Source organism: Delphinapterus leucas, chromosome 1 (genome assembly GCF_059928025.1).
Source record: "Delphinapterus leucas isolate spDelLeu-1000000601 "Yukka" chromosome 1, BTC_Dleu_Yukka2, whole genome shotgun sequence".
NCBI classification, from domain to species: Eukaryota; Metazoa; Chordata; class Mammalia; order Artiodactyla; family Monodontidae; genus Delphinapterus; species Delphinapterus leucas.
Genome location: NC_143129.1, coordinates 158032580 through 158054903, shown reverse-complemented (window position 1 = coordinate 158054903; position 22324 = coordinate 158032580). Strand labels below are relative to the sequence as shown.

The following is a 22324-nucleotide window of genomic DNA, read 5'->3' as shown; positions in this document are numbered from 1 at the left end:
TTAAAGATCAACAAAATTGATAAACTTTTAGTTAGACTGAACATGAAAAAAAGAATACTCAAATTACTAAAATCAGGAATAAAAGGACATGACTACTGATATTACAGGAATAAAAAGGATTATAAGAGCATACCATGAGCATACACCAAAATGTTAGATTTACTTAGATGAAATGGACAAATCTTAGAATGAAACAAACTACTGAAATTAACTCACAAAGAAATTGAATATACCTATGACTAGTAAAGAGATCGAGTAGGTAATTTAAAAACTTCCCACAAAGAGAAGCCCACACCAACATGGCTTCACTGGTCAATTGTACAAAACATATACAGAAGAATTTACACCAGTCCCTCGCAAAGTCTTCCAGAAAATAAAAGAGGACGGAATCCTTCCAAACTCATGCGGTGAGGCCATTATTATCCGATAACCACAACCAGACTAAGATATCAAGAGAAAGAGAGGTACAGACCAATATCTGTAACAAATATGGATGCAAAAATCCTCAACAAAATCCAGCAAAACAAATCCAGCAGTATAGAAAAAGGAGTACTGTCTGCCCTCTGTATCCATGGGTTCTGCCTCCAACTGTGGATTGAAAATCTTCAGGGGAAAAGTTTCCAGAAAGTTCCAGAAAGCAAAACTTGAATTTGCCCCTTCCAACAACTATTTCTATAGCATTTACATTGTATTAGGTATTATAAGTATTCTTGAAGTGATTTAAAGTATACAGAAGGATGTGCGTAGGTTATATGTAAATGCTGTGCCATAGAATAAAAGACAAAAGCTACATGTTTGTCACAAGAGACAGAAAAAGCATTTAACTAGATCCTACACCCTTTCGTGTTAAAAACACTCAGCAAACTAGGAATAAGCTGGAAACTTCCTCACCCTGATAAAGAGCATTTGTGGAAACCCACAGCTGACATAATACTTAGTGATGAAAGATTGAGTGGTTTTCCCCAAAGATCAGGGACAAAACAAGAATGTCTGCTTTTGACACTTCTATTCAATATTGTGCTGGAAGTTTTAGCCAGAGCAGTTAGGCAAGAAAATAGTTAAAAGGCATCTAGATTGGAAGGGAAGATGTGTAAGTATTTCTAATTGCATATATCATGATCTTGTATATAAATGATCCTAATAAGATCAATATACAAAAATCATTTTTATTTATATACATCTAACAATGAACAGTACAAAAAATGTAATTAAGGAAACAATTCCATGTACAATAGCATCAAAAAGAATAAAATATTTAGAATAATTTTTTTTTTTTTTTTTTGTGGTACGCGGGCCTCTCACTGTTGTGGCCTCTCCTGCTGCGGAGCACAGGCTCCGGGCGCGCAAGCTCAGCAGCCATGGCTCATGGGACCAGCTGTTCCGCGGCATGTGGGATCTTCCCGGACCGGGGCACGAACCCGTGTCCCCGGCATCGGCAGGCGGACTCTCAACCACTGCGCCACCAGGGAAGCCCAGAATAAATTTTTTAAAAGAAGTACAAGACTTGTTTGTATACTGAAGACTTTCTTTTTTTTTCTTGCGGTACACGGGCCTCTCACTGTTGTGGCCTCTCCCGTTGTGGAGCACAGGCTCCGGACGCGCAGGCTCAGCGGCCATGGCTCACGGGCCCAGCCGCTCCGCGGCATGTGGGATCTTCCCGCACCGGGCCACGAACCCGAGTCCCCTGCATCGGCAGGCGGACTCTCAACCACTAGCGCCACCAGGGAAGCCCAGAATAATTTTTTTAAAACAAATACAAGACTTGTTTGTATACTGAAGACTTATTTTTTTATTTTTTTTTCTTTTGCGGTACACGGGCCTCTCACTGTTGTGGCCTCTCCCGTTGCGGAGCACAGGCTCCGGACGCCCAGGCTCAGCGGCCATGGCTCACGGGCCCAGCCGCTCCGCGGCATGTGGGATCTTCCCGCACCGGGGCACGAACTTAAGTCCCCTGCTTCGGCAGGCGAACTCTCAACCACTAGCGCCACCAGGGAAGCCCCTGTATACTGAAGACTTTAAAACATTGTTGAAAGAAGCTAAGTATATGGAACAACATCCCATGTTGTTGGGCCAGAAGATAGTATTGTTAAGATGGCAGTATTCCTCAAAATGATCCTCAGATTCAATGCTATCTCTGTCAAAATTCTGCCTTCCTCTCTTGCAGAAATTGATAAGATGATCCTAAAATTCATGTGGAAATTCAAGGGACCCTGGATAGCCAAAACAACCTTGTAAAAAGAACAAAGTAGGAGGACTCACTTCTTTATTTCAGAGCTCACTAAAAATTTTCAGTAATCAAGCCGGTGTTTTCCCGGCAAAAGGGTAGGCGAAAAGATCAATGGACTAAAATTGAAAGTCCAGAAATAGAACTTCCTTGGTGGTCCAGTGATTAAGACTCTGTGCTTCCAATGCAGGGGCATGGGTTTGATCCCTGGTCAGGGAAGTTCCGCATACTGTGTCGTGCAACCAAAGAAGAAAAGAGAGAGTCCAGAAATAAGCCCTCACACTTATAGCCAATTGATTTTCTACATGGATGCCAAGATGATTCAGTGGGGGAAAGGATAATCTTTTCAGTAGTTCGTTCTTTAACAAATGGGTATCTACTTGTAACAGAATGAAGTTTGACCCTTGATACCACACGTAGAGATTAACTGCAAATGACTTACAGACTTAAATGTAATAGCTAAAACTGTAACATGTTAGAAGAAAATATAGGAATAAATCTTTAAGACCCTGGATTAGGCAGTTGTTTCTTATATGTGACACCAACAACACAGGTGACAAAAGGAAAAGTAAATAGGACTTCATCCAACTTTGTCACAGTCAAGAAAGTGAAAAGTTGATCCACGGAAGGGGAGAAAATATTTGCAAACCATATATATGTAATATAATCTGATAAAGGACTTGAGCCCAGAATACATGTAGAACTCTTTAAAAATCAGTAATCAAAAGACAATTTAATTTTTTAAATGATCAAAGGGTTTTTTTAATCGTTAGATTTTTTTTTTGAGCAGTTTTAGGTTTACAGAAAAATTGAGTGGAAAGTACAGAGTTCCCGTATGTTCTCCCTCACCTCCAGAGTCACCTATTGACGTCTTGCAGTTGGTGTGTTAGATTTATTACAGTAGGTGAGCCAGTACATTATTATTTACTAAAATCCGTAGTTTACATTAGGCTTCACTCTTGGTGTTGTACATTCTATGGCTTTTGACAAACGTATAATGACATGTATCTACCATCACAGTATCATATATAATAGTGTCACTGCCCTAAAGATTTCCTATACTCTACCTATTCATCCCTCACTCCTCTCAGGCCCCTGGCAACCACTGATTTTTTTACTGCTTCCATAGTTTTACCTTTTCCAGAATATTACGTAGTTGGAATCATATAGTATGTAGCCTTTTCAGATTGGCTTCAGATTGGCATTGAAGGTTCTTCCATGTTTTTGTCTCTGTCTCTCTCTTTCCCGAGTTATCAAACTCATATTGCCCTTATTTAATTTTTTTTTAACCAACCAAAGTCCATGGTTAGGGTTCAGTCTTTGTGCTATGCATTCTGTAATCTGCAGTTCTCAGGCATCTAATCTTGCTGTTTATTGTATGTGCTGACATTTTCTGGAGTGGCTTGTTTATTTGTGCTTTTTATAGTTTGGGATTGTGAGCCTCAGTTTTGGCGGGTTGAGTGGGGGTAGGGAATACTTTATGTCTTAGGATTCTCATAGGCCTTAGTTAGCATATATCTGTATAAATCATGTTTATGTTTGCTTCTGCCGGGTGATTTAAAGATATTACCAGCCAGAATCTTCTTTTTATTTTATTTGTTTTTCTCAGTTTGGGTTTTTTAGACAATAGTATTATATCAGACTCCAAGTTTGAACGAGGAAAGATTATAAATTCTCAAAATTTTTTTGATCCCACAAGAACCCAGGTTGAGGTGGACAAATACATTTTCCTGTTATATCCCTGCTCCCCCCCCCGCCCACCTTTTTTTAGTCTACACTTTCTCTGAGTTTTTAGTTCTTCAGGGGTTCCAACTTTATGCCAAAGGGCTCAGTGCCAACTTCTCAGGTTCAGGCTTTATCATCTCCTAACCACGACTTGTAAAACCCAAGCCTCTTAGTGAAATTATCTACAACCCAGCAAGTTAAGGCAGTTGTCCATTCACACTTAAACTTCTTTCTTGAGTTTTCAGCTATGTATTTAGGAAACATATTTGTTGTGTTTTATCCAGGATTTCTAAGTGCTTTGTCACAGGAGAATTTTAAGCCATTATTCTTTTTTTTTTTTTTTTTTTTTGGTGGTATGTGGGCCTCTCACCATTGTGGCCTCTCCCGTTGCGGAGCACAGGCTCAACGGCCATGGCTCACAGGCCCAGCCGTTCCGCGGCATGTGGGATCTTCCCGGACCGGGGCACGAACCCGTGTCCCCTGCATCGGCAGGCGGACTCTCAACCACTGCGCCACCAGGGAAGCCCAATGAAAACAATTTTTAACAGCACTTTTAAAGTGCTTTCTTTTTGCCAATCCCTTTTTTTTTTTAATTTAATTTTATTTATTTTTGGCTGTGCTGGGTCTTCGTTGCTGCGCGCGGGCTTTCTCTAGCAGCAGTGAGCGGGGGCTACTCTTCGTTGCGGTGCGCCAGCTTCTCATTGCGCTGGCTTCTCTTGTTGCGGAGCATGGGCTCTAGGCACGTGGGCTTCAGTAGTTGTGGCTCGCGGATTCTAGAGTGCAGGCTCAGTAGTTGTGGCGCACGGGCTTAGTTGTTCCACGGCATGTGGGGTCATCCCGGACCAGGGCTGGAACCCGTGTCCCCTGCATTGGCAGGCGGATTCTTAACCACTGCACCACTAGGGAAGCCCTGCCAATCCCTTTTAAAACATATATATTTTTTTAATTTAGCTCTAATAGGTACACATAGCACATTTTTAGAAATTGAGGTATAATTGACATATATTAGTTTTAGGTGTGCATCGTGATTCAGTACTTGTATATATTGTGAAATGATCATCACAATAAAGCTAGATAACATCTGTCACCATACATAGTTACAAAAAATTTTTTTCTTGTGATGAGAACTTTTAAGATAAACTCTCAGCAACTTTCAGATATGCAATATGGTATTATTAACTATAGTCACTGTGCTGTACCGAAGCATGTTAAAAATTCTTATAATAACTATGAGGAAGGTTCTGTTATTCCCATTTTAAAGATGAAACTGAGGCACTAAGTTACTGAAAAGTTACGTAACTTATCCAGGATCACACAGCTAGTAGCTATAGAGCTGGGAAGAGAATGTATATAGTCTGGTTCTACAATAATTGCTTTTAACCACTGCACCACACTGCTTATTATGTCATTGCATTGTCTTTCCAAAGATTAGAAAACACAGTATTAAATAAGTTTCACTTTTTACCTTTAAATTAAACGTGATTCATTTATTCCATTTATCAGCACGTATTTACTGAGTGTCTTCTATGTTCCAGACACTGTGATAAGTGCTGAGTTTTGAACAAGATGTACATAATCCTGACCACATGGATTTTATATTCTAGCAGAGAAGACATGCTAATAAGTTGTTCAACTAATGATTGAATTGCAGCTGTGGTAAATGCTACAAAGGAGAATTTGAGAGTAGAGTTTTTGCCAGGGATTCAAACGTGCTTTTAGCAGTTAGGGAAGGATTCAGTGAGAAAATGGCATTTGAGCTAAGCTGAGAAAGAAGCCTTTCTTTGCCTACCTGAGGGTGTAACTAAAATTAGAGACTTAGAACCACCAGAGTCGTTCTGCATAGCACTCTGGAAGGAGATGAGCTAAACTCTATACGCCTCATTTGCCCTGATACACACTTCATTTGTCCTGAAAGTATCACTGTTTTGTATATTTGGTGCCTAGTATAATTGACATTTATAATGCTGACACAGTCATGAAATAGACTCTGTTCTTCATATTCTGTTTATTAAGACAGGGAAATGATAAAATAGAGAGTGAGAAAGGGTCTTCAGAAGTCTTAATCTACTGTTTTACCACTATACAAAAAGAGCCCCGGAAAATTCTACTGATTTGCCCAGAGGTTGGTTGTTTTTGTTTTTTTTTAAGATTCCTATAAATAGTGTAAATGAAAAAGATGTGTTTCGAAAAGTGTTAGTTGTGTGAAAAACTCAGTTATACAAAACAGTTTTTCTTTAATTACATGAGAAAATGATATGTTGATATAGTATTTATATTTAAAAGTTTCTCAGCTGGCCTCCTTTAGCCCTACTGGGAGTAAGGGTAAGCTTGTTATTTTTCTGTATAACTAGAGGGACTTGAATTAAATTGAAAAAGAAAGAAAAAACAGGGGAAAAAAAGTTGATGGTACTAAAGGTGAAAATAACCTGAAGTTATACATAATTTGATTCTTTTATATAGTAACAATGTTCATGAGTAATTTTTTTAACTGTACAAAAATGTTTTATCTGTGTTGGGACTGCAGTGAAACTTCCTCATAGCATCTGTTCTCTTCTCTGTTTAATAATTTCTTATATGAAATTTTTATTCCAGAAGACTCAGCTATTAGTTAGTAGAAGAAAATTATATCTCCCTAATTCTTGCCTCATCAATTACCAAAGATAGAAAATGTTACAAAGAAGCTTCATGTTATATAACAAAGTTTACAGAAAAGTCACCATTTTCTTTTTGACTTAGTCATCTCATTTTTGATAGATTGCAAAGGTCGACTGCAAGGAGGTACTAGACATCATATGTAATCTGGAATCCGAGGGTCAGGATAACACAGCATTTGTTCTTTGTACGACTTACCTTACCCAGCAGCTCCAAACTGCAAGTGTATATTGTTCTTGGTAAGTATATTTAGTTTTTATTCCTTTTATTTGTTAGTACATAGTATATAGCATTTAGGGTTTATGTAAAATGTTGGTTTATTTCAAACTTGAAGACTAAGCAGATTAAATGATGACATGAGAATTAAATCTTTCTTAAAAGCTAAACCATTCAATTAAAAATATTATTGGTTTAACCTTTTCCAGGAGAGTCCAAAAATAAAGAAAGAGTAAAAAGTCTGAGCTCTTCTTGATTATTCCATGGAGAGTTGTCTGTTAACTTCAATATATATCTTCTTCTTTGAAGATAAAATTATGGCAGTATAAACCAAATTGGCATTAGGTTGTTTTCCTTTACATTTATTACATCTTCTGATAGTCACTTTTCCCCTCTTATTTGGAAACTCACTAATTATCTAGGTTTCTAGGTCAAACTTGCACTAGAGAAGGAAACCCATTTGAATTGTAATCTTTTTTTGCAACTTTGGTACTATTTAGCACAATTGGATTATTTGGTTTTAATTCAATTTATATCTTGTTTGCCTACAGAGTACTTAGTTGCTAAAAAGGTCACAGTAAGTGTAACCCTTGGTTCTTTCATCCTAACTGTATTGAAACTATTAAGGACAGCAGGACAAATTTGGTACACAGGAAACCTCTAAAATGCAAGACTCTATGGATAAGTATCAGATTAGTGGTACAGAAAACACTGTAAGAGATTAGAGAATGGTGCTCACTGTACACCAGTGTTTAAGGAAGGTGTCAGGGAGGAGGTAGTATTTGAGCTTTAATTCAAAGAATGGGTTGGATTTGCATAACCTTGATTAGAGGAGCTTCTAAGAATGGCTTGAAGTTGGAAGTAAGCATTTTGTTTATAGGAAAACCTAATAAAACCTTTCATATACTTCAGCCCTTATTGATCTTCCTTTGGAGCATCTGTGTATATCTATAAAGTTTTATAATTATTAGTATTTTTTATGTTGCTGTATTTCTTTTTATTTACTAATTTTTATACAAATAGTATTTGAGTTCCTTAAATTATCTCTCCCAATCCTCCTAATAATCATTGTACAGATAAGGCAGTGGAGGATCAACAGGATCTGAGAAGTCTTATAATTGCCCACAGTCTCAGAGCTAAAGTGGTAGAGAGTAAAGCCCAGGCGTTTTGACCCCTAATACAGTGCTTTTCTTCTGTGAAGTTGTTTTCTTGGCACAGGGACAGAATTCACATCGCAGTCTTCTACTAAGTCCTCTGTGCCATACTTATATCTCCTCTGAGAAAGGAGATACTGGGATAGGGGCTTAAATATCATTGTGGGCATTTTGTTAGCTAACCAAAAAAAAAAAAAGTGCTATAAATAAAAAGAATTTTAGCAGAGCAGTGAGATTTTTGATCACTATCAAGTAGAAGAATTTGTTTTTCATTCATTAGAGATTTAACCTCAGTAAAGCAGATGTATTCACTTGTGGAATAACCCCCATTTTTTCTTTTTACAGTTGTTTTCTTTGCCTATAATGAAAAAAATATCTGCTAGCTATAGCGAGGTTTTTAGTGCAAAGAATACATTAAATCACATATGGGATGTGTTACAGATTATAAAGTGTTTTTCAAACTATAGTCACACAATTCTTTTAATATTCTTGATGTAGCTTCCCTTTTTTTTTTAGTGAGTCTAGGATTAATGCTGTTCTCCTGCAGCAGGAAGGGATTAAAAGGGATTTCCCTCTTATTGGCCTCCTGAGGAGCTATAATGAGTAAAGGAGAGGAAAGAAAATCTTAAATCACTTCACACTTTGTTAAAAGTAAGCTTCTTCCAAGCAATTCAGAGGGAAGTAGAATATAAAATTTTAGAATTTTGAAACATTTTTTTCGCCCTTCTGTTGTTTTCAAAGGCTTTGGGGGTGGGTGGGTGGGGAGGCGGTGGTAGTGGGATATTGGAGTTAGCATAGCCATAACATAAAAACAGTGAATTTTACTAAGGAAAATGAGTCCCAGGAATTCTGTTCAAATAGGATAGATTCTTTTGTTGTGCTAGAGGTGTCCTGTGTTGAAGATAGTAGGCTATTTGGGAGTATTTGTCTAGAAAAGAAAAAAATTTTTTATTAATTGGTATTTTATTGATGACAGTAAAGTTGGAATATGATAATAAAAGCAGGCACTTATTTTAAATACACATATTAGAATTTATTAAGTGTCATTCTCGAATTTGGTCACCATTGAAGATATTTGAAAGGTAAACTATGTAATTATCACCCAAAACAGTTTTTTATTCTTTTAAATTTCCTTCAGAGACATTTACAAATTACAATAAAATATATCATTACTTTATAGCAATTACCATATTACTGATCTCAAAATGTATATCACTCAGCTTATTCATTAAGCTTAACCCCGAAAGATTTTTGGCTATTTGCAAAAATCAAAGAAGTGCTGGAGGAATGAGTTCCCTATATTTGTCTAGCAATGGTAACATAATTAGAGTAGCCATGCAAGTGAGAAAGATAACCCTTTTGAATGGGACAGTGTACATACAGATGTGTAATTGCTGCTGCTTCTTTAAAATAAAATGATACAGTTGAACCTTAAACCTCTACACTAAGCTTTCAGTGAGTATTTGATAGGTTGACCTTTGGTTTCTGTAACACCTCTGAGCTTTAAATCTTTTATGTTGTATGTTTGTGTTTCTTCAGATGTAATTTCGTGTTGCTTCTCTCCCAACTAGACTGTGATACACCAGGGTTGTCATGTATGTCGTCTAATTTACAATTCAGTCCCCAGCACCTGGCGAAGACCAGATCCAGATATCCATTCATGTTTTACTTAACTGAATTTTTTAGAGGAAAAATGAAGTCATGAGAATCATCTGTATTTGCAGGAGCCCTCTTTAGGGAGTGGTCATTCCTTAATTCCACAAAGTTTTCTTTGCCTCATTTCTAAAATACCTAAATTCTAGATCTCAGTTTGACATTGTGGGCCTCCTGCTTTGCAGAAACAGTGCAGTTTAAGGTTCTTGCTTGGTAGCTAGATGTCTACCAAAATGTGTTTCCTACTATTAATAGAACTAAGTTTCCTCTCCAATTTTTATGAATTTGTATATAATTTGTTGTCTTGAGGTAGGCGGTGGGCTAATTTGAGGGTGCAGTAAATCATCTGAAGCATCCATATAGTAGAATCATTTTCAATACATTCTTTAATGGTGGTCCATTTTTTTAAAAATCACATCATTGTAGTGGTTGAAGAAGTATTGTCCTAGTGCATGTATGATCCAGGAGGCTATAAGTTGCTGTTGGTGGTTTCATTGTTCCAGTGTGCAGATTTGAATGGATGATTAAAGTGACATCTTGGCATTCTCACTAGTAATCCACCAGTTTTCATGGTGTCAGGCATGTTTGTATGTTTGGGTGGGTAATAGTAGTTTTAGTTTGTTTTAGTAATAGTTTTAAATCACTCAGTTGTAACTGTGGAAATAAATGTACAAATATAAAACACATGATAGAAATGTTCTTTTTTGATCGTGGTTATTTGGAGTTAACTAGAGTTTGAAATATTAAATTTGGAATAAATCAAGCCCTAGACATTCTGATTTTTTTAAAAAAATCATTTTGAGAGACTTTAACTCTCAACCTGCCTTTTATCACTTTATCAGATTTGCGTAACTTTAAACTTGTAGCTAGCTGGTGAATTTTAGATAGTAGATATCCTTTACCCTTTTATCTTCATAATCAGGTTTTACTAGCTTTGATAATTTTGTTCTTTTCAGATAGCATAGATTTCACATATATTTTGGTAGGTACTTACTTTATCTGAGAGCATATGTAATTCTCCATTTCCTTTGTTATTCAGAATTTTGCATTATTCTCTAAAGTTTTATAAGTAACATGCTTACATGTGAATGAAGCAGTCTTCTAAGTTTAAAAATGAACAGTCATCCCAGTTACTTGCCTGCTTGGTAGCTGTTCTCAGTTTTTACTTTTTCTGGTTAGGAAAGCAATGCTAGTCACCAAACACAAATATTTAAAGGCATTTTAAGTTAATTTTACTTGTTATATATAGCTCAAATTTTCCATCATTAAATATTATAAGCTTTAATCATATATGTCTTGAGACATGTATTTATTTCAATCTTTGAAGCAAGTTTTATATCTATGTAAGAATTTTACCATATGAGAATCCCAGTTACCTCCTTAAAAATATAAGAAAATACGTTCTGTTAAACATGTTTGTTTTTAAATCTATTATAAAAAGAGGTGTATTCATTTCTTAAGCTTTGGGTTTGTATCGTTTCCTGGAATAGTCTGTGTTAATAGCAATAATAGGATATTAGTGTTCTAAAACTGGCTCGTGAAAATAATATTATTTTTTAATGGAAATCATTTAACAAATACACAGTATCCATTGAGGTTGTACAGAAAAGAGTCACTTTAAAACTTTTTTTAAAAAAATATATTTATTTATTTTTGGCTGTGTTGGGTCTTCGTTTCTGTGCGAGGGCTTTCTCCAGTTGCGGCAAGCGGGGGCCACTCTTCATCGCGGTGTGCGGGCCTCTCACTGTCACGGCCTCTCCAGGCTCCAGACGCGCAGGCTCAGTAGTTGTGGCTTATGGGCTTAGTTGCTCCGCGGCATGTGGTATCTTCCCAGACCGGGTCTCGAACCCGTGTCCTCTGCATTGGCAGGCAGATTCTTAACCACTACGCCACCAGGGAAGCCCTAAAAATTTTTTTTAAATAAATTTATTTATTTTATTTTTGGCTGCCTTGGGTCTTCGTTGCTGCACAAGGGCTTTCTCTAGTTGCAGCAAACAGGGGCTACTCTTGGCTGCAGTGCGCGGGCTTCTCTTTGCAGTGGCTTCTCTTGTTGCAGAGCACGGGCTCTAGGTGTGCAGGCTTCAGTAGTTGCGGCACACAAGCTTGGTTGCTCCATGGCATGTGGGATCTTCCTGGACCAGGGCTCGAACCCGTGTCACCTTCATTGGCAGGTGGATTCTTAACCACTGCCCCACCAGGGAAGTCCCCAGTCGCGTTTTTTAAAGTGATAACGTTCTCTTCTGTTTTGCTAAGGAACTTTCCTTGAATTCACATTTCATATTAACATTAGCATTTCTATTCTGGGCATTTGTTCAGTTTCTAGTGCTTTTCCTTTAGAGTTTTCTCTTAGCCCATTCAATACTTTTATTTAACTTATTCATTTCAAGCTTTCCTTAGTTTTCATAATGAATATTTGTGGGATTCTTGTATTTTAGCCATTTCCAAGAGTGCCATTTTAATAATTTTATTAGTAATATTTAAGATATTATCATTCCAAGATACAGGCCTAAGTAGCATCATGACAATTTTAGAGATGGAAAGGGCCCATGAGATTAACGTGGTGAAGTACTATACCATTAGAATATTTCATAGTTGTATACACTTTGTTGGCAGCGTATTGATGTCTGATGATCCTTGCCCACTAGGACAGGGCTTAATTCAGTCAGTATAGTTACCAATGTAAGGGGTAAAACCTTTTGGAACAAGATGGGATCTAAGTAAGTCTTTGAAAATGTCAGCATAAAGGAAGTAGTCTTTTGTTGTTTTTATTTTTGCCCAGGTACAAAGAAGAAAGAAGTGGGGGAATTTTCAAGGAGGATTCTTCTTAATAATTTTACTAGTTTGAGAGGAAGCAGAATATAGACAGTTTTTTTCTTCTAGGTTTTACTTACTGTCACCTTTTTTTCACAAACCAAAAAATTGGGGTAGCAAATACCAGTTGCTTTAAATGTTTTACCATAATCTTTCTTTTTATAGGGAATTGACTCTCTTTTGGAGTAAACTGCAAAGAAGAATCGATCCTTCTATAGACACTTTTTTGGAGCGCTGTCGTCAGTTTGGTGTCATAGCTAAAACACAGCAGCATTTATTTTGCCTGATTAGAGTTATACAAACTGAAGTGAGTAGTTTATGCTTTTTATGCTGATTGTTGTGGAGGGAAGAAATGAGTGGGGAGATAACTTCTCAGGAAACTCCTTTTAAATAAGGGAAAATGAGAAATAATGGGGTTTAATAAGGTTATGGAGTGGGACATATCTAGCTGTTTCTACAGACTTACTTCCTAGGAATCTGCAATTTTTTTTCATGGGCAATAGTGATTGACTTGACAGACCACTGGAGGAGGGAAAGATTATGTTTCTTGGCTGTCACCTCAGCCACCCTATATCTCCTTTTCCTAGAACAGTGTTCTTTATTTTATACAGGCATGTTTGTTTGCAAATTAACATAATAATTATAAAGAAAGAAAGTAAAATTGTATTTTTCAGCTCCTTCAGGATGGAGTGATAGATTCTCTAGGTTTTGGACTAACAGAACAGTTCCAGAATCGACTGTACACAAATTATAAACTGTGCGAATTAGGAAACAAGTTAGGTTTTTTTCGTTTTTTGTTTTTCTTAAAGAAATAAATATTTCCTAAAATGAAATGAAGTGCCTTGTTTTTTTAGTTCAGCCCCATAAATGTATGATAAGACTGCCAGCCTGGAGATTTGAGATGATTCTTATGCTATGTTCTGTTTCTGTTTTGTTTTTAATACCTACTCATGACTGAGATCTCTATATACCCATATCTATAATGGTTTATGTGTATGTTTTATGGGTCACATCTTTGACAACATCCAGCGATTGTTTATACTAAAGTCAAGGCACAGTTGTATCTTTGATACCTCCCATCTCCTTTAATGTAACCTTCCATATCCTATACTTTATTTGAAATACATGTATCTAGTCTTCTCCAGTGAAGACAGGAAAAGGTAAAAGTTGTCTGAAGCAAATTTATGGTCCGATAAGCTAGGTGATAATTATTTCTAATCACTGCAAATGAAGTTGTGTCTCCTGTCTCACAGAGAACATGTTCAAGTAATTACAGAACTTGCCTTGTTTAAAAAAAATTAGTGGTACAACTGGCCTTTAAAAAGTTGTTGTTGTTTTTTTCCCAATCTTTAAGGGAAGTATGAATTTTCTGTTGCTGCATAACAGATTACCACAACTTAGCACTTCAGTTAACACCCATTTATTAGCTCACAGTTTTGTAGGGCAGAAGTCCAGCACAGTGTGGCATGGTTCACTGCTCAGTATCACAAGGCTGAAATTGAGGTGTTGGCCAGGCTGAGTTTTTATCTGGAGGCTCTGTGGAAAATCCACTTCTAAGCTCATTTTTATTGTTGACAGAATTCAGTTCCTTTCAGTTATAGGGCTAAAGTCCTCATTTTCTTGCTGGCTGTCAGCCACAGTCTGTTTTCAGCTCCTAGAAGCCACCCTCATGCCATTCCTTCATTTTCAATCCAGCAAAGGCACTAGGAGTTCTTCAAATCTGACCTCCTCTACCTCTGACTTCCAGATCTAGATTTAAAGGGCTTGCGTGATTAGGTCAGGTCTAGGTAATCCACTTTTCTTAAGATCAGTGGATTTGAGGCTTTAATTACATCTGCAAAGTCCCTTTTGCCATGTAACGTAACATAATTATAGGAATGATATTTATAGGTTCTGCTTATACTCAAAGCAAGGAGATTATACAAAAGTGAAGGTCAGTGGGGGTCATCTTAGATTTCTGTTTACCTCAAGGAACCACAAAAAATGGGAAAGATGCTAGAGCAGTAGGGAAGGTGGGCTTCTGACACAGACCAAGGAATTTGCTGTCCATTTGTATAACCAAAACCCATTTCTTTTTCATCTCAGTCTAGGACATTTTCCACTGTAATCCTTGTTTATATTTGTCCTGAAGGATAGGAAAGTTATGGACTGGTAGGTGGAAGGGGAGTGAATGTGGAATTCTTTTCAAATTGAGAGACTTAACCTCTAGCTTTTTAAAAGAGAGGTGATCTAACCTGTATCAGTTGGGATGTAGTTCTACTGTGAATGGTAGATATCCCACAGCGATAGCGGTGTAAAGAAGATAGACGTTTCTCCCTCTCCTATACAGGTAGATAACCCAGGTAGACAGGCCAGGGTTGCTCTCATGGCTCCACATATCAGAAACCCAGGTTCCTTTTATCTGCTGTTAACACTTAGCTTCCATCTCATATTCCAATCCCAGCTATAATGTCTCCATTCCAGATAGCGAGAAGTGGAGTGGAGAGCAAACCACACTATGACACACCTTTTCCCCCACTCCTTCCAACACACACACACACACACACACACACACACACACACACACACACACACACACACACACACACAGAGACACGGTTACATCTAGCTGCAGGGGAAAGCTAGGAGATATGTTGATTATTTGATTATTCCAGGTGACTTTGTAACCAGATAAAACCAGGTGTTCTGTTTTTGTAAAAGAAGAGGTGAAACGATATTAGCACAGCTAGCAACCTTGCGAAGGAAAAGGTTAATGATGCTGAAAAACTTTTGTGGGCGTTGGGTCTCTTGCGGAAGGAGGGCCTTGTAATAGAACCTCCTTATGTTCTGGGCTTCAGTTTTCTGTAAACAAAGAGCTTAAACCAAATGATCAATTAAAAGTGCTCAGAGTTGTTAAATTTTGATTCTGTGACTTGAGAAAGTCATATTGGAAGGGATGACTTTAGAGAATCCAGGGTCTCTCTCAAGACTTCAAAAATAGTATGACAGAAGAAAGGATGTGGATGTGGTTATATTTGAAGTAGGAGGCATAAGAAGAGGGATAATCTTGAAGCCAGTTTATTTGGCCTTAGGGCCCTTTTTGGTGGAACATATAAGTAGTACTGTTTTGTAAAACATGACTTTATTTAGTTTAATCCTTTTTCTTTAGTAATAAAGAAGCTGAAAATTAGAGATGCGTGACTTTTGGAGAAAGTCTGTTAAGTTTTAAAATCATAGGTTCTTAACAAGTTACTTAACCCCTTTGGAAGACTGTGAGATAAACAGCAAAGAATGTGTGTTGTTTCTTAAACAGCCTAATGTAGTTGAAATGGTAAAATTTGTGAAATCATTAAGAACACTTTTCAAAAAAAAAATAACTACCATTATACATTCTGAACAGATATACCAAGAAGTTACTTGTTAAAGGAGTGATGAATAAATTAGAATTAGGATATGGAATGTGGAGCTGAATTTTGAAGAAACTGATAGATATGAATAATTTGATAGGTTTTAAACCAGGAAGCTGAAGAAATGCCTTGGCATATTGTATCAAGGGCACGTGGGATATCGCCAAGTCAATTAACTTTGGAGTTGGTATAGAGTGTAAAGTGGTTAAGACTCAGACGCTGGGAAAAGATGCTTTAAGTTTAAATTCTTGCTCCTCTGCTCACTAGTTGGTGACATTGGCAACTAATTTTCTGAGCCTTGGTTTCTTCATCTATAAAATGAGGATGATGTATGCAAAAAGTTTATTTAGAATAGTGCCTAGGATGTAGTAAGGAGTCTGTAAATTGATAGCAATTATTTCTTTGTGTCCTCAGCATTTAGGATGGTGCCCAACGAGAATAATTGCTTAGCAAATTGATGTTTGAACAGTGGAATTTATCCTCAAATATTTTATGGGGTTCTGTTGAATATTTACTATGTTCCAACATTGTAATACTCATTTTGTGTTACCTTATTTCATTTTTATAACAGCATTAGGAGGAAAATCCAATACTGCCACTATAATTATCATTGTACAGACGAGGAAACTGAGGCTTAGAGGAGTTAAAAACTTCTCACTGTAGTGAAGCAGGGGTTCAAAGTCAGTCAGAGTCATACTCAAAATTCTGTGCTCTTAAGTACCGTATTTTAAGCCACTCTGCCATAAGATCCTCCTTTTCTTGGTTTATATTATTTTCACGCACCCTTTCAGCCTATCACATGAAAGAATCATCTTAAATGCACTTACCTTTTATCATATACAACCAGATCTTTTTTGTGATTTTTTGACTGATTTCTGAGAACCTCCTGCTATAGAGAAATTTTCTGTTGTTTTTCCATGGGAAACAGATTTCAGTATACCTGTAACTATAGAGTATTAATTCTTTTAGGAGGAAATGGAAAGGATCGTTTATTCTAAGCCTTGAGGTTTTGAAAACACCCAATTGTTCATGACATAGACATGAGTTTTTTTAATTGAATTCAATCTTAGATTTACTTTTATACATGTGTTTCCTCTTGCACCCATTTATTTAAGCCCTATCCTTCCTGCCCAGCTTGAGACAATTCTTTTTTGAATCCTTCAGTGACCTTATTTATCCTGACTGAGCTCCTTTGAATTTATGTGCTTTTATACATTTGGCACACAGATAAATTCCTTGAGGGTTAAGGACTGCTTTAATATGCAGTGCCTTATAAAGTTGGATACTCTATAAATGTACATTGTTGTTTTTCATGGTTGTAACATCTAATCCAGTCCTTTGCGTGTTGAAAGAAGGAGGATCTAAATGTAACTTGCAGGAAGAAAGATTTAAGAACTTTAAGTTTTAAGAAGTAAGTGTGTGTGTGTGTGTGTGTGTATGTGTGTGTCTTATCAGTGAAAGTTATGTAATGTTTCCAAACTGGGGAAAAAAAACCTTTTCTTCCCTATTTTTCTTAACAGGCACAAGATGCTGGTCTTGGGGTGTCGATTTTACTATGTGTCAGAGCTCTTCAACTCAGATCAAGTGAGGATGAAGAAATGAAGGCATCAGTTTGTAAAACAATTGCTTGTCTTTTACCAGAAGATTTAGAAGTTAGACGAGCCTGTCAGCTTACAGAATTCTTAATTGAACCCAGTTTGGATGGATTTAATATGTTGGAAGAACTGTATTCTCAACCAGATCAAAAATTTGATGAAGAAAATGCACCAGTTCCGAATTCTCTCCGATGTGAGCTTTTACTAGCTTTAAAAGCCCACTGGCCTTTTGATCCTGAATTTTGGGACTGGAAAACTTTAAAACGACACTGCCACCAACTTCTGGGACAAGAAGCCTCAGATTCTGATGATGACCTAAGTGGCTATGAACTGTCTATTAATGACACAGATGTTTTAGAGTCATTTCTTAGTGATTATGAGGAAAGTAAAGAAGATAAACAATATAGAAGAAGAGATTTGACAGATCACCAAAAGGAGAAAAGAGACAAAAAACCCATTGGTTCTTCTGAAAGATACCAGAGATGGCTTCAGTATAAATTTTTCTGTTTGTTATGTAAGCGGGAATGTATAGAGGCCAGGATTCTTCATCATTCTAAGATGCATATGGAAGATGGAATTTACACCTGTCCGGTTTGTATTAAAAAATTCAAGAGAAAAGAAATATTTGTTCCTCATGTGATGGAACATGTTAAAATGCCACCAAGCAGAAGGGACCGCTCTAGAAAGAAGTTACTGTTGAAAGGCTCTCAGAAGGGAGTTTGTCCCAAGAGCCCTTCTGCAACCCTAGAGCAAGGTCAGTCATTGAATGAACAAGCCAAAGGAGAGTCACATGAGTATGTCACATTCAGCAAATTAGAAGATTGCCACCTGCAAGACAGAGATTTGTACCCATGTCCTGGCACAGACTGTTCCCGTGTGTTTAAGCAGTTTAAATACTTAAGTGTGCATCTTAAAGCTGAACACCAAAATAATGATGAAAATGCCAAGCACTACTTAGATATGAAAAATAGAAGAGAGAAGTGTACTTACTGTCGACGACATTTCATGTCTGCTTTTCACCTGCGAGAGCATGAACAAGTGCATTGTGGTCCTCAGCCTTACATGTGTGTATCTATAGATTGCTATGCTAGGTTTGGATCAGTGAATGAACTGCTTAACCATAAACAAAAACATGATGATCTGCGTTATAAATGTGAATTAAATGGCTGTAATATTGTTTTCAGTGACTTGGGACAGCTTTACCACCATGAAGCACAACACTTTAGGGATGCATCTTACACATGCAACTTCGTTGGCTGTAAAAAGTTCTATTATTCCAAAATTGAATACCAGAATCACCTCTCAATGCATAATGTTGAAAGTTCAAATGGAGATGTGAAGAAATCAGTGAAACTTGAGCCTGCAGCAGGTGACAAGCAAGATTGTATTGATCAGCCCCATCTACTTGACCAAACTGATAAATCACATTTACCAGAGGATCTTCTTTTCTGTGCAGGATCAGCTAGTTCTCAAATAGAAACTGCAGAAAATCTGAAAGAAAACAGTGACAGTAATTCCAGTGATCAGTTAAGTCATAGCTCTTCAGCTTCCATGAATGAAGAGTTAATTGACACACTGGATCACTCTGAAACCATGCAGGATATATTATTGTCTCACGAGAAAGTCTTTGTGCCCTCTGGTTTAAAAGAAAAATGTTCCAATGTGGCAGTTTGTTTTGATGGGACTAAGTTTACCTGTGGTTTTGATGGCTGTGGTTCCACGTACAAAAACGCAAGAGGCATGCAGAAGCATCTAAGGAAGGTTCATCCATACCATTTCAAACCCAAAAAGGTAAAGACAAAAGATCTCTTTCCCTGTTTGGGTAATGAACATAATCCAAAAACTGAAAAGTTTGATACAGAACCTAAACCTAGCTCAGATACAAACAGTGACTCCCCAGATGAAGGTCTAGATCACAATATTCATACTAAATGTAAACGAGAACATCAGGGTTATTCCTCAGAAGCCACCATTTGTGCATCTAAAAGGCCGTGTACAGAGGATACCATGTTGGAACTTCTGTTACGCTTGAAGCATTTAAGCTTGAAAAACTCAATAACACATGGATCTTTCTCAGGGTCATTGCAGGGGTACCCATCCAGTGGTGCTAAGTCTCTTCAAGCGGTGTCACCTACAATCTCAGACCTTAATTTTCAGAATCAAGATGAAAATATGCCAAGTCAGTACCTGGCACAGCTGGCAGCCAAGCCTTTTTTCTGTGAGCTTCAAGGATGCAAATATGAATTTGTGACCAGAGAGGCTTTGTTAATGCATTATCTTAAAAAACATAATTACTCAAAAGAAAAAGTCCTTCAGCTAACCATGTTTCAACATCGGTATTCCCCGTTCCAGTGTCATATCTGCCAAAGGTCATTTACGAGAAAAACACACCTTAGGATTCATTATAAAAATAAACATCAAATTGGCAGTGACAGAGTAACTCAAAAACTATTAGATAATGAAAAATGTGATCATGAAGGCCCATGCTCAGTAGACAGGTTGAAAGGTGATTGTTCCGTGGAACTTGGAGGTGATCCCAACAGTAACTCTGAGAAGCCACACTGTCATTCTAAAAAGGATGAATGCAGTTCAGAAACAGATTTGGAGTCATCCTGCGAAGAAACAGAAAGTAAAACATCTGATATATCATCACCAATAGGTAGCCATAGAGAAGAAGGAGAAGGAAGAGAGGGGAGAGGTAGCAGGAGAACTGTTGCTAAAGGAAATCTCTGCTATATTTTGAATAAATACCACAAACCATTCCATTGTATCCATAAAACTTGCAACTCCTCATTCACCAATCTAAAAGGCTTGATTCGCCATTACAGGACTGTACATCAATACAACAAAGAACAGTTATGTTTAGAGAAAGACAAAGCGAGAACCAAAAGGGAACTTGTCAAATGCAAAAAGATATTTGCTTGCAAATATAAAGAATGTAACAAGCGTTTCCTGTGTTCTAAAGCTCTTGCTAAGCACTGTAGTGACTCTCATAACCTAGACCACATTGAAGAGCCGAAAGTGCTTTCTGAAGCAGAGTCAGCGGCCAGGTTTTCCTGTAACCAGCCTCAGTGCCCTGCTGTTTTTTATACATTCAGCAAGTTGAAGCACCACTTGATGGAACAGCATAATATTGAAGGAGAAATACATTCAGATTATGAAATTCATTGTGATCTTAATGGCTGTGGCCAGATTTTCACCCATCGCAGTAATTATTCTCAACATGTATATTATCGACATAAGGACTATTATGATGATCTGTTTAGAAGCCAGAAAGTGGCAAATGAAAGGCTACTAAGGAGTGAAAAGGTGTGTCAAAAAACTCACCCTCAGGGGCATGAACATCAGACTACCAGGAGATCGTTTAATGCTAAGGCTAAAAAATGTGGCTTAATCAAAGAAAAGAAAGCTCCGATTAGTTTTAAAACAAGAGCTGAAGCCCTCCATATGTGTGTGGAGCATTCTGAGCACACGCAGTACCCTTGCATGGTTCAAGGATGCTTATCTGTGGTGAAGTTGGAGAGCAGCATAGTGAGGCATTACAAACGTACCCATCAGATGAGTAGTGCCTATTTAGAGCAACAGATGGAAAATCTTGTCGTTTGTGTTAAGTACGGTACCAAAATTAAGGAGGAGCCCCCTTCTGAAGCAGAGCCCTGTATAAAGAAAGAAGAAGATGGAAGCTGTGAATCAGAGCTCACAAAGCACAGCCATTCCCCAGGTGACAGTAGCATACCTGTCCAGACTGCCGATTCCCTTTATCCAGGTGAAAGGGATGGAGGTCAGAAAGGATGTACAGAAAGCAACCCAGTTTTTGATGCAGATACTCTGCTCTACAGAGGAACTTTGAAATGTAACCATAGTTCAGAAACCACTTCTTTGGAACAGTGTAATACAGTTCAGCCTCCTCCTTGTAAAATAGAAAATTCCATACCTAATCCTGATGGGACTGAAAGTGGGACTTATTTCACAAGTTTCCAGCTGCCTTTACCAAGGATCAAAGACTCAGAAACCGGGCAGCAAAGTTCAGGGCAAGAAAACACTGTAAAAAATTCAACCCATGTCCCAAAAGAGAATTTTAAGAAGCATCCACATCCCAGGTCATTTGATTTGAAGACTTACAAACCCATGGGATTTGAATCTTCATTTCTGAAATTTATTCAGGAAAGTGAAGAGAAAGAAGATGATTTTGATGACTGGGAGCCTTCAGAGCACTTACCATTAAGTAATTCTTCACAACCCAGTAATGACTTAACAGGGAGTGTTATGGCAAATAATATGGTGAATGACAATGACCCTGAAGTTGACATACCTCATTCTTCCAGTGACTCTGCAATTCATGAGAACCTGACTGCAATCCCACCTTTAATAGTAGCTGAGACGACAACAGTTCCTCCCTTGGAAAACCTGAGGGTCGTATTGGACAAAGCATTAACAGACTGTGGAGAACTTGCCTTAAAACAGCTTCATTATCTTCGGCCAGTGGTTGTCCTTGAAAGATCTAAGTTTTCCACACCAATTTTAGAGTTGTTTCCAACAAAAAAGACAGATGAGCTTTGTGTAGGAAGTTCCTAAATAGCAATTTTGTTTTAGAAACAGACTGGCTCCAACACTGCAACATGGGGACAATTGCCAACTCGAACAAAGGCTGAGAACCAGCCACACCATTGTTTAGGGTAGAATAGGCTGTGTATTTACATGAATGTATAATATCTATGTCAGCAGTATTGGCTGAGTCCATTAGCTCTCCAGTTGGTTTATTGATTGGTTTTTTTTTGTTTGTTTATTAAAAAAAAATGGAACTGTATTCTTGTTTGGTGCTAATTAATACATCAAAATATATTGGGGCTTCCTTTTTCAAATTAAGTGTGCATGATTGTATATGGAACAAATACTAAGATCCCAGGG

The 22324-nt window shown here is 37.5% G+C and overlaps 1 protein-coding gene across 4 annotated transcripts in view; it reads left to right on the top strand.

The window, feature by feature from the left end:
• Positions 1-22223, top strand: part of RLF (RLF zinc finger) — a 79844-nt gene extending 57621 nt beyond the window's left edge. For all 4 annotated transcript variants that reach the window (XM_022575376.2, XM_089895385.1, XM_089895388.1 and 1 more), the window contains 3 exons: positions 6704-6840; positions 12601-12742; positions 17342-22223. In XM_022575376.2, the coding sequence (XP_022431084.1) occupies positions 6704-6840; positions 12601-12742; positions 17342-21991 (4929 nt within the window). In that variant the 3' untranslated portion in view covers positions 21992-22223. The remainder of the gene's footprint in view (positions 1-6703; positions 6841-12600; positions 12743-17341) is intronic.
• The last annotated feature ends 101 nt before the right edge of the window (positions 22224-22324 follow it).